Here is a 13,206-nt window from a genome sequence, read left to right as displayed (position 1 = left end):
CAAGACCAGAGACACTGCTTCAAACACCCCACCTTCGGGCCCGGTGAAGAAGCCAAATAAGCCTTCCGGCGGCTCGGGCTCGAGCCAGCCTTCCAGCGGTGCCGAGAAACACACTTCGGCACCGAAAAAGAAACCGGCCTCTACCTCGACACTGAGCTCCGCACCGAAGCCCTCGGGGTCGAAACCCAGCCTTTCGGTACCGACCAAACCCCATAAGGCCCTGGGCACCGACACTTCCGCGCCGAAGCCCACCTCGGCGCCGACCAAGAAATCGGAGGTTCACAAAAAGCACGGCACGGAAAAGCCTAAAAAGTCATCGGCCCCGAAACCTTCGGCGCCGACGGAACAAACATTGTCACAGGAACTGTTTACACCGGATCCCTTGCAAAAGACACTTACCAAGGATCCAAAAACTGGACTGCACACACCAACCAGACGCTATCAAATCTACTCTTACCTAAAGCGCCACCGCATCAACATAGCACTGCTCCAAGAGACCCATTTAAACGGTGCTGAGGTGCAAGCGCTGCGCCGTCGATGGCGGGGGCAGCTTTACGCTACGGAGTACTCCTCCTATGCGCGTGGCACGCTGATATGGATACGCCCTGGGACCCCCTGGGTAACTACGGAGGTGGCGGTGGATGGGGAGGGCAGATATGCGGCTGCGCAGGGCAGATTAGATGGCCAGCCTCTCACGCTAATGTCCCTCTATGCCCCCAATGTAGATCAGGGCGGCTTTCTGGCGCGAATCTCACAGGCCATGGCACCATGGCACGCAACCTCGTGGATAATAGGGGGCGATTACAATTGCACACTAGATACAGCGCTGGACCGCTCCTTCCCACCCCCCGCTAATGCCTCTACACGGGGAGCCACAAAAGCGTTGCTGGAGTGGGCTGCACAGTGGGACCTACATGATGTCTGGCGGCAACGCAACCCGGGGGCGCGGACATACTCTTACTACTCCGGCGCTCACGACTTGCACGTCCGCCTGGACAGGTTCATGGCTTCCGCTGCCCTCCTACCCCACGTGACGGACACACAATACATGGGCCGCACGCACTCGGACCACAACCCACACTTCATGACACTGGCCTGGACGCGTCCGCACCCTCCTGTCCCCACTTGGCGTTTGCAGCCTGCGCTGCTGCTGGACGCGGCTTTCCGAGACAACTTGCTCACATGCATTGCGCAATACTTCGAGGACAACGCTGGCACGGCGTCAACTCCACAGACGGAATGGGACGCCTTTAAGGTGGTACTCAGGGGACATTGCCTACGCGCACAGGGGCACATAAGGCTCCAATTGGAGAGGGACCTGACCAGCTTGGAGTCGGACTTACTGCCACGGGAGGAGGGGGCTGTGGCTGGCGACGGGGGTCCGCTACAAGAGGCCCGCGCAGAGCACGTGCGCCTTTTAGAGCGGCTCCGGAACATAAACTATGCCGCGCACTCGGCGAGGACGCATCACCTGGGCGACAGACCTGGCAGACTCTTAGCGTGGCTCATCTCTCAGGAGACCCGCTCGACACCAGTGGCGGCTGTACAGACGGAAGGGGGGGACTTAGTGTACACGCAAACCGGTATTCACGAAGCCTTCACGGCTCACTATGCAGGGCTGTATCGCTCCCGTTTGACGGCTCCTCCTATGGCTATTGCTGACTACCTCTCCCCCCTGCCAATGCCGCACCTAACTATTGCGCAGCAGGACGAACTAGGTGCCCCCCTGGAACCTGATGAGCTCCGAGAAGCCATCTTTAACCTGTCAAATGGTAAAACGCCGGGCCCGGATGGACTGCCGGCCGAGATGTACAAGGCCGGCTCGGATATTCTCATTCCGGAGCTGCTGAAGATGTACACCGCGGCAGCAGAGACTGCCGCTCTGCCCCCCACATTAAATGAAGCCACGCTGGTCTCTATTCTTAAACCCGGCAAGGATGGTGCACAGGTGGGCTCTTATCGCCCATTGGCACTCCTGAACACAGATTATAAAATCTTGGCCTCTACTTTGGCTAGAAGACTGGCCCCCCATGTGCCCACCTTAGTACACAGAGACCAGAACGGGTTCGTCCCCACACGCCACACTTCCTTTAACATACGCCGCCTCTTCCGGGTGCAGGAGTACGCTACACGGCAGTGGCCGCGAGCGGGATGCCTCATATTGGATCTAGAGAAGGCTTTCGATTCTGTGGAGTGGCCGTACCTGCGGGCGGTTACAGAGAAATATCGACTGGGGGGGGGATACCAGACTATGATTGGCCTGCTCTACGGCAGACGGACAGTCCGGGTTCGCACAGGCCGCCTCATCTCGGACACCATCCGGGTCTGCAGGGGCACCCGCCAGGGCTGCCCGTTGTCGCCACTGCTGTTCTCACTGGCCATGGAGCCATTGGCCACGACCCTTAGAGCACACGGGCTGGAATGGGGAATACCGCTGGCGGATGGAATACACGCCGTGTCACTGTATGCAGACGATTTGCTACTGTACGTCAGGGACATAACCGCCATCCCTGCCTCCCTCGCTGGCGTTTTCCGCACTTTTGAAGGAATATCGGGCCTCAGGGTTAACTGGGCCAAGTCGGGGGCGTACCCCTTCAACCCTGATGTACAGGAATGTGACATCCGGCTGGGGGGAGACAGGCTACAATGGCATCCCACCACTTTCCGATACCTCGGGATACAAATCTACCGCACACCGGCGGATGTCTTGGAAGGGAACATTTGCCGTGCGATCGCTTCTATCCGAGCGCAAATTAGCTTTTGGAACACCCTCCCCCTGAACGTGCCCAGCCGTGTGGCGCTAGCCAAAATGATTGTGCTACCTCGCCTTCTCTACTACTTCGCGAACATGCCTCTGTATGTGCCCGTCAGGCTCTTTCGAGACCTAGAGGCACTGCTCCGTTCGCTCATCTGGAACAAGGGAAGGCCACGAGTGGCGCTGACTAAATTATATATGCCCACAGACTCGGGGGGGGTCTGGCGGTTCCTAATCTGGAGCTGTATTACCTCGCAGCGCAGATGCAATGGGTGGCGGGATGGCTGAGCGGCAAACACCTCGAAGACACGGCCACACATATGGCTACAAGGACGCAAACGCACATTAATGCGCTGTTCCATCCGATAACCCGCGCACCCTGCCCCTCCCAGATCTACCTGGCAGTGGCGCGCAGATGCTTTCTGAGGAGCCTTCGTCTCACGCGCGCTACGAAACCTTATGCCCCTAGCGTGCCACTTTTGGGTATGCCCAGCCCGACGGGGCCGCTCACGGCGACTCGCTTAGCTGGCTGGGACCAGGCGGGGGTGGACACGCTGAGTGACCTATATGCTGATGGCGCATTGCTCACGTTCGCCAACCTGTCTGAAGACTCGACCCTCCCGGCGGGGCAGTTCCTCCTACATGCTTCCATTCTGCGCACACTCACGGCTTCCTGGGGTGACATGACAGATGAGCCCCCGACACATACCTTTATGCAGTACCTACACGTTATGGGCCATGGCGCGCACGTCGTACACTGGCTGGCGCAGGCGCTGCAGACGCACTCGCAGCCCTCCACAATAGCATCGAGGGAGCGCTGGGCGACGGACAGGGGAAGAGACTGGACGGACAAGGAATGGGCGATGATACTGGCCGGCCCAACGAACATCCCACGCAACCCCCGCTTTAAACTTATGCAGTACTACATCCTGCAGCGCGCATACCTCACCCCTGATAAAATTAACAGATATTTCGCGAGGACAGACGCAACCTGCCCGCGCTGCTCCTTGCCGGGAGCGGACCTTTTACACATGCTATGGCACTGCCCGGAGATACAGGCATACTGGGGCACGGTGCTGTCACTGCTCGCGTGCGGCGCAGATGGGCGGCTCCCGCACACGTGGGAAACATGCATTCTAGGGCTCTACAGGCGCACAAAAGACAATAAGGTGCAGGCACGCTTTTGGGACATGGGTCTTATCACGGCCAAACGCATGATTACCAAGCGCTGGAAGGCAGTGGCTTCCCCGCACGTACGCCACTGGAGAGCCTCCTTTGTTAATTGGGCGCAAGCAGAGAGCGCGGTGCTCCTTCGCGAGGAAACGGCAGGGCTCCGGAAGTTCCCCATCGCACACCTCTGGGACACTCTCCTTGGGACATTCCAGGGGGCTTGCCGGGATAGGGGGATAACCTGAATCCCTGAGATATGTTGCACCCCCGCTGACGGGACAGCGCCGGCCTTGGGGCTGCTGGGAGGACGATGCTTGTCTCCCCCCCCCCCCCCCTTTTTGCCCCTGCTTGCCCCTGACGCCTTGGGGATACTGGTGGGCGGGTGCGGACGCGGACACTAGGGAGTCTTGACCTCCCTGAAAGCCCTCTGTCTCTTTTGTTCCCCTCTCCTGACTTGCGACCCCCCGCGCACATCGCGCAGTCCTGCCGAGCCCAGCCTGACAGCCAATGACCCTCCTGCTCTGCTGCAGACCGATCTCCCCCCCCCCCCTTCTTCACTCCCCCTCTCCCCCTCAGCCCTGTTTGAGTTTATGACCTTAACCCTAGCACATCTTTTTGCTATGCATACACGGGATAGATAAGGACTATGATGCTGCACACCAGGCTCGCCAGCTCTATGCGCTGCCATATGTATAGCTGTGAGCTATACTGGGTTATCCTTGCCGCGCTGCGGCCTGCACTCTGAGCGCGCTACTGGCGTTCGACCACCCGGAGGCCTCTACATTCTGGGGACATGGTGACGTCCGCTGGGTCACTGACTTGGGGCTTGGGTGGCAGCCGGCATAGCTGTGCAGTGGGCTAGATCACAGCGCCATCCTCTACCGTTGATAGCATGCACCTGAGACACCTCTACAACTAAAAAAAGCACATACGTAACATTCCGCGCCTACTCCCTTTACAACGCACACACCCCCCCTTCTGCGTGCATGTCATCCTGAATAATGCCGCCGGACCTCCGGGTTGTCGGCTAAATGGCCGTGTTCTTATCTCTGGTGATGTACACTTGATTTAACTGCTTTACCACCTGGACGGTGAATGTGCGTTGTAAGATGACATAAATGTGCACAATAAAGGTTTTCAAAAAAAAAAAAAAAAAAAAAGGATCCAAAAACTGGACATTTGGCACTCTCTTCTAAAAAGAGACATTTGGACAAACCGGCTCCGCCTCCACCTCCAAAGAGGAAAGACTCTGCTACCTCCCCTTTCAGAATACCTTCCCCACCTCCTCCACCCTCTCCACCTCCGCCCCCTCCACCTTCTCCACCCCCACCTCATCGCTCCCCGACCCCGTCTCCAGACGGTGATGATCAGGAGGACCCATATTACGATCCAGGGGATGTGCCACAAGAACCCACCCCTACAGGATCCCCAGACCCATGGGACAACTATAATAATCCAGACATTCCAGACGTCCCACAAGATGACCTTTACCCGTCCAGGCCATCTCCACCGGAAGACTCATTAGGCTTCCACCACCTACTTCAGAGGGCGGCACATTATCACGGGGTAGAGCTACACACTGACCTGGTAGAGGAGGATTTCCTCCTCGACACCTTTGATACCGCACATAGGTCTACCTCCATACTACCTATGCTCAAGGGGGTAATAAAACATGCGCCAGAGGTTTTCAAAGACCCAGTCAGGGCTAGGGTCATTAACCCACGCATAGAAAAAAAGTACAAAGCTGCCCCCACAGATCCTGCCTATATCAAAGGGCCAGCGCCACTAGATTCCCTAGTGGTTTCCACTGCACCGAAGAGGTCAAACTCCCAGGCGTCAGGCGAGGCACCACCACCTGACAAAGAGTCAAAGCTACTAGACGCGTCAGGGAAGCGCACTGCGTCACAGGCAGCCAATATATGGCGTATAGCCAACACTCAAGCGCTATTGGCCAAATACGATAGAGCGCATTATGATGAACTAGAAACCATCATGCACCATCTCCCAGAAAAATACAGAAATAGGGCCAATGAATTAATTCAAGAGGTTAAGACTATAACTATCACCTCTATACGCTGTGCCTTAGACCCAGCAGACACAGCCTCCAGGGCCATTAACACTAGTGTCCTCCTCCGTCGCCATGCTTGGCTGAGAGTTTCAGGCTTTAAACCTGAGGTACAGGCCTCCATCTTAAATCATCCCTTTGACCAAGAACATCTATTCGGTCCAAAGGTAGATGAGGCCCTCGAGAAAATGAAGAAGGACATGGATACGGCAAAATCTATGGGAGCCCTGCAGTCACACCCTCCTAGGCGCTCCTTTCGCCGCTCTTCCTTTCGGGGTACGGCTGGAGGCTACTCCTCAGATAGCGCATCCGCTTCCTACAAATCCCCTGCTCAATCCACCTTCACAAGGGGTTATCAAAGAGGCGGCTATAGGGGCAATACCAATAAAGGCAGAGGCAAAACAAATACCACCCGCTCTGCCACACCGCCTACCCAATGACTTCCCCCCCGCTCCCTCCAGACCATCCCACTCCGGTCGGGGGCAGGCTACAAACTTTCCTTCAGGTCTGGGAGACCATCACCTCAGACAGATGGGTGACCCAAATTATTCGCTCAGGGTACTGCCTAGAATTGACATCTACCCCCCCCAAACATTCCACCCAGGCAACGCCCAATGTCACAAGAACATTCCACATTACTAAAACAGGAGGTAATCTCCCTCCTACAAAAACAGGCAATAGAACAAGTCCCCGCCAATCAGCAAAATTTAGGGGTCTACTCCCTATATTTTCTGATACCAAAAAGAGACAAGACTCTACGACCTATTCTAGATCTCCGACCTCTAAACACATACATACATTCGGACCATTTTCACATGGTAACACTTCAGCAGGTACTTCCGCTCCTCTCCCAGAACGACTTTCTCACCACACTGGACTTGAAAGACGCATACTTTCACATTCCGGTACACCATGCTCACAGAAAGTACCTCAGATTTGAAGTGGACGGGCAACACTACCAGTTCAAGGTGCTCCCATTCGGGGTCACAATAGCACCAAGGGTATTCACCAAGTGCCTAGCGGTAGTGGCGGCACATCTCGGAAGACAGCACATTCACGTCTTCCCATATTTAGACGACTGGCTGATAAAAGCCACGTCCTACAACCAATGTGTACACCACACCACCACTACAATCCAACTACTGCACCAGCTAGGCTTCACGGTGAACCACCAAAAGTCCCAGCTAACGCCATCCCACATAAAGCATTACCTCGGTGCCACCATAGACACCTCAAAAGCCATAGCCTACCCCAATCCTGCCAGGATTGCAAGCATTCAGGCTTTGCGTCAAAAATTCACACTTCAACACTCTCTTCCAGCAAGAGTGTTTATGCAACTAATAGGGATGATGGCCTCTTGCATTTTCATAGTGCCTCATGCAAGACTCCAGATGCGTCCACTCCAAGAGTGCTTAGCACGCCAATGGAACCAGGCCCAGGGGCAACTCACAGATCTGGTGTTGGTAGACGGTCGCACCCATCGTTCTCTGCAGTGGTGGAACACCACAAATCTTTCCAGAGGTCGACCGTTCCTGGACCCGGTTCCACAAATAATCCTAACAGACGCATCGCTCTCCGGCTGGGGAGCTCCTCTATTACACCTCACAGTGCAGGGCACATGGTCGCCGCAACAAAAAGTTGCTCCATATCAACCACCTGGAGTTGCTGGCAATCTCTCTAGCCCTAAAATCCTTTCTCACACAGATTTTAGGCAAGGCAGTCCTTATTCGCACAGACAACATGACGGCCATGTACTGCATTCAAAAACAAGGCGGCACACACTCTCCACAGCTCTCTCAACTAGCACAGAGCATATGGAGATGGGCAATTCCACACAAAATCTTTCTCCTAGCCCAACATGTCCCAGGAGTCCAAAGACCATAGCAGATCTGCTCAGCAGACAGACGCAGCAGATCCACGAGTGGGAACTTCACCCACAGGTTCTTCACCCGTTCTTTCAGATGTGGGGGCATCCATAGATAGACCTCTTCGCCACTCACGAAAACAAAAAATGCCCAAACTTCGCCGCCAGATACCCACACCCATTGTCCAAAGGCAATGCGATATGGATGAACTGGTCAGGCAAATTTGCGTACGCCTTTCCACCTCTCCCACTAATTCCATTAGTGGTGCGAAAGCTACAACAGCATTCCCTCACACTGATCCTAGTAGCTCCAACGTGGGCCAGACAACCGTGGTACACCACGCTGCTGGAACTCTCGGTAGTACCACACCAAAAGCTACACCTCTCACCATGCCTCCTAACCCAGAACCATGGAGAGATCAGACACCCGGACCCAGCTCAGCTCAACCTTGCGATCTGGCTCCTGAGATCCTAGAATTCGGATACCTTAACCTTCCCCCTGACTGTATGAACGTCATCAAAGAAGCTAGACGCCCTACCACTACAGCCTGCTACACTGCCAAATGGAAAAGATTTGTTGTTTATTGCCATAACAACACAATCAATCCTCTAGACGTATCTATACAGCATAGCATATGCTACTTGCTCCATCTACAAAGGTGTAACCTAGCATATACATCCATTCGGCTACACCTCGCAGCAATTGCCGCTTACCTACAGAACAGACAGCACCTATCGCTTTTCAGAGTGCCTGCCATTAAAGCCTTCATGGAAGGCCTCAAACGAATAATTCCCCCCAGAGTACCACCCTCACCTGTGTGGAACTTAAATATAGTTCTCACAAGGCTAATGGGACCGCCCTTCGAACCTTTGCATAAATGCGAACTGCAATTTCTCACATGGAAAACAGCCTTTCTTGTAGCCATCACTTCCCTTAGAAGGGTCAGTGAGATACAAGCACTTACTATACAAGAACCTTTTCTCCAAATGCACCAGAACAAAGTTGTTCTCCGTACCAACCCAAAATTCCTACCCAAAGTCATTTCCCCTTTTCATCTAAACCAATCGGTAGAATTACCGGTATTTTTCTCGCAACCTCAAACTGTTGCAGAAAGGGCTCTACACATGCTAGATGTTAAACGGCCTTACTTTACTATATCCAGAGAACACAACCTTTCAGAAAGACCAAACAACTATTTGTCTCTTTCTCTCCACCACACAAAGGCAACCCCATCTCAAAATCAGGGATAGCTAGGTGGAATGTAAAATGCATACAGATTTGCTACCACAAAGCAAAACGAACGCTATCTGTTCCCCCTAAAGCCCACTCTACACGAAAGATAGGGGCTTCTATGGCTTTTCTAGGGAACATCCCATTAGATGATATCTGCAAAGCAGCTACATGGTCAACACCGCACACTTTCACTAAACATCACTGTGTAGATGTGCAAACCAAGCAACAAGCTAGTGTGGGCCAGGCTGTACTAAAAACACTATTTCAAACAACTGCAACAGATACGGGTGGTCGCCGCCAAGGTTGGGAACTGCTATATAGTCTATGCAAAAGTGTGTAATCTGCAGCTCATATGCCTCGAACGGAATATGCTACTTACCAGTATGCATCTGTTCTTGGCATGTAGAGCTGCAGATCTACACACACCCACCAGCCTCCCCGGCTACCTGTATCTGTTCCAGTTTATCTTATTTAGATACAACACACATGGGTTTCTTCACTGTTATTACTACGCTCCATCTTTCCCTGTTGGCGAAAAACAATCTGAGGATGGAGCCGAAGCCCATGCGCAATACGATCCAAGGGAGGAGTCACCGACCTCGTGACTTCCAAAGACTTTCCAAGAGGAAAAACAAACTGCAAACATCCGGGCCCAACACCAGATGGCGATCTATACAAAAGTGTGTAGATCTGCAGCTCTACATGCCAAGAACAGATGCATACTGGTAAGTAGCATATTCCTTTTACTTGCTTAGCAATGTCACCAAGGGTTGCTTAGCAATGTCACCAAGGGAAATAGACACATTTCAGATCCAGGACAATGGGGTCAGTTTCTTGCAGGATTCAATTGCTTCCTGCAGAACAGATGTGGAAAATGTATCATGTCTATAAACCACATGATATCTTGCACTGTCACAAGTTGATCATAGGCCATTTCTTTCACTTATGTTAGCTGTAAAAAAAAAAAAAATTGTGAAACCATGTTGTTGTTCAACTCCTTTAGCATCTTCTCACATTTTAGTGTGGCATTTCAAGCAGGTCAAGAATACCTAGAAGAGGCAAAGTGCAACTCAGTGGAACTGTTGAACTTGTCTGGACAAAGCAAGGGAGTACCACCAACCCCTAACTACCTCTCATGGCACAATTAGGTTGAAACTCTTTTAAGGGTAGAGTTAAGCCTTAAGTGATTGCCCTGAATAGCTATGGATGCATAATTTCCATAAGAAGTTAGTGTGACTCAATCCTCCCCAGTCGGAAAAACTACAAACGTTTTGAATTTGAGTACAAAATGTGTGCCGTAAAAGACATCAGGTTTAGAATCAGTGAATTCTTCTCTAGCCAGTGATTTACATCCATGATTACAGTTATAGTACCACTTTCATGGAGACAATCATGAGAAAGAACCTGGTATGACTGTGGCTGCTAGCAGCACATATTCATAGGTTTTCAGATGTTTGTGTGAGTAAATGTCTTTCTTGATTTATGTTTGTTCACTTTTCTTTTTACTTTTCATTGTCAGTATATTTTGAGTGAATTTGTTAGTTGGATGGGTATTGCTAGAGATTTCTGTAATCTTTTTATATAAAGCAATTCAACTGTAGTCTAAGAATTGGGATTATTTTAAGAACCATAAATGCATTGTTATCCCTTAGAACAAAAAAGTCAGATATTACATAATGCCCCATCTATATGTTCTTCAATCTTTCTCATTCCCTTTCCTCTCTCTGAAATGTCTTTCTCTCCCTCCCCCCCTTTCCGTATACATAACCCAAAAGACCGAGCGGTTTGAGATTGTAACTAGACCCTTTATATTGCATTATTTTGAGGGATGTAGCTTGAAAATATTTTTGTTCTTCATAGTGAAGCTGACAATCAGCATTGATTGGAATTGGAATGTTTAGGTTTTGTTTACCGTTTATGAATACTTTTTGCCACATAAATGACATAACCTTGCTGCATAATCCTAGTAGCCCTGACAATGGCAAAGCTCTGCAGAGGGGTTTGGGGGCTGTCTCAACAACTTCCAGTTTGTTGTTGAATGGCCTGGAAAATTACAGAAAGTAAACCCGTGTTCAAGGAATTATTTGCATTTTGTTCTTGATGCTGCTTTCTTAGCCCATAAGTGCATGCGAAGCGATGGCAGTGCAGGGGTAGCAAAATAGCAAATCAAGAGTCGGCTATCCCTGGCTCCCCTCGAACCAGAGGTGGCATGAGAGATCATGAATTTACTATTCTGTCCTACCTGTAGGGGTGCTCTTGACTGCAGGATCAGTGATGTTTTTGCCCCCACTAGTAATATTAGACCCACACTCAGTTGACTCTTTGCCTACAGTGCTACAGATTAAGCACAGGCGGAGGAGATATTGGTGACCTTCACCTTTACTGTCATAATCACTCTGGTGATTGTCTTCCAGGTATCTGGTGTTTACCTTCATCTTGAGAATTGTTCATCCATGTTGCTGTGTTCTTCCTATCTGAGACGATCCTTTGCTTGAGCTCTTTGGTCTCCAGCCTCTTAGTTTGTACAAAGGCTTTGGTATGAGGTTTCCTTTGACTTTTGTAATTGCAGGATGGACAGATTCGGAGGATGAAGGGGCTTCCCTGGTCTTCAGCCTCATTGTGACGCGTTGCAAGTTGGGCCATTGTGATGAGTTCTGTGTGTATAAAGGCAGCCGCTCGGAGCACAGTGCCTTCCTGCCCCCCGGGTTCCACCAGAACCAGTTCCTTGTGGATCTCTCTGTAGTTGTGCAAGACCAGAAGGGAGCCGCTATTGTGGCCCTGAACCGGTAGGTTGTGAACATGTCTGACTCTTTTTAATGGACAATAAATGGCAATCTGTTAGTTCAGTGTCACATTCCAGGTCTCAGTGCTATCTGAACCTACATAACATATTTCTTTATTCTAGGCACAATAAAAGGGATGAGATGAGATAAGATGGCAAAAGAACTGATGGGATGAGATGGGATGCAGTTGTATGGGACAAGATTGGATGGTATGGGATAAGGTGGGAAATGAATTGGTGGGGTGGACTGTGATTGATGGGATTGGATACGATGATATGGAACTTGGAACGATGGGAAGAGAAGGGATGAGATAAGATGGGAAGGTGCAGAAGGGGCTGTTATATAATATGACAGGATGAGATGCAATGAGATTGGACACAATTGAGTGGGGTAAGATGGGATAAGAGAAACAGTGGGATTGGATACAATGGATTAAAATGTAATGAGATGGGAGAGTGGTGGTTCAGGCGGGATGCTGGTAGACTGTGTTTGGGTTAGGTCACAGGATGGGATGGAGTCTCAGAAGGGTTATGAGATTTGATTGGATAAAGTTTTAAAGTGGTAAGGTTCATGACAGACAGTAAAATGGGATACAGAATAGGATTCTGGATGGGCTTCAGAACAGGATCCAAGGATTTGATCTAAAATATGATATGGAAACAAAACATTGCCACTGGAAAGGGGCAAGAAAAACAAGGAGTAACTGTTAGCAGCCATTAAGTGTACTAAATTGGAATGGAGTAGTAATGTTTGTCTAAAGGTCAGGTAAAAAATATAAACAGTGCAATGAAGCAACTGGAATACCAGTAATTATGTGTTGTATGAATGGGCTTCATCTGACATAACTTCAGAAATCCTTGTGTATATTTGTTGCATGTGTGTGAACTCAATTTTTATCATCTCCCTCCAGCTCCCTGGTTATTTCTCTGCCAAGCCCACCCGATGGATTCCCAAGCCTGGCCCACTGGCTGTACAACCTGACCGAGACGACCCTTTCGGGGCTGGTGAAACAGGGAGACCCCCTGCATGTCACTGAGTACTCTCTGGCCCTCATCACTGTACTCAATGAGGTAAGCTTGTGACTAAGTGTGGAAAAATCAATGCATTGGCCATGCATGCTGTGATGTCTATCGCTGCTGTATGTTCGGTCTCTTTATTGGTAGGTCTGTCTTTGTTTTTCTCATTTCCAGCCTAAACTCCTTCACCACAGATACTGATTTTTCAATGACACTGTTGCTGAAGGGAAACAGCACCGTAGGCCACACTCCGTAACAAAGGGATCGCTGATATGTGTTTTTTCCTTTAACAATGAACAATTTAAGGATTTTTTAAGCT

General features: G+C 50.8%; 1 protein-coding gene across 1 annotated transcript in view; it reads left to right on the top strand.

The window, feature by feature from the left end:
* PKD1 (polycystin 1, transient receptor potential channel interacting) overlaps positions 1-13,206 on the top strand; it is a 408,256-nt gene that overhangs the window by 270,658 nt on the left and 124,392 nt on the right. The window contains exons 19-20 of the mRNA XM_085629406.1: positions 11,658-11,874; positions 12,782-12,941. Of these exons, the coding sequence (XP_085485532.1) occupies positions 11,658-11,874; positions 12,782-12,941 (377 nt within the window). The remainder of the gene's footprint in view (positions 1-11,657; positions 11,875-12,781; positions 12,942-13,206) is intronic.

Source organism: Triturus cristatus, chromosome 10, assembly GCF_964204655.1.
Source record: "Triturus cristatus chromosome 10, aTriCri1.1, whole genome shotgun sequence".
Taxonomy (NCBI): domain Eukaryota; kingdom Metazoa; phylum Chordata; class Amphibia; order Caudata; family Salamandridae; genus Triturus; species Triturus cristatus.
The sequence above is the reverse complement of the archived record's forward strand: the minus strand, read 5'-3'. Positions and strand labels throughout refer to the sequence as shown.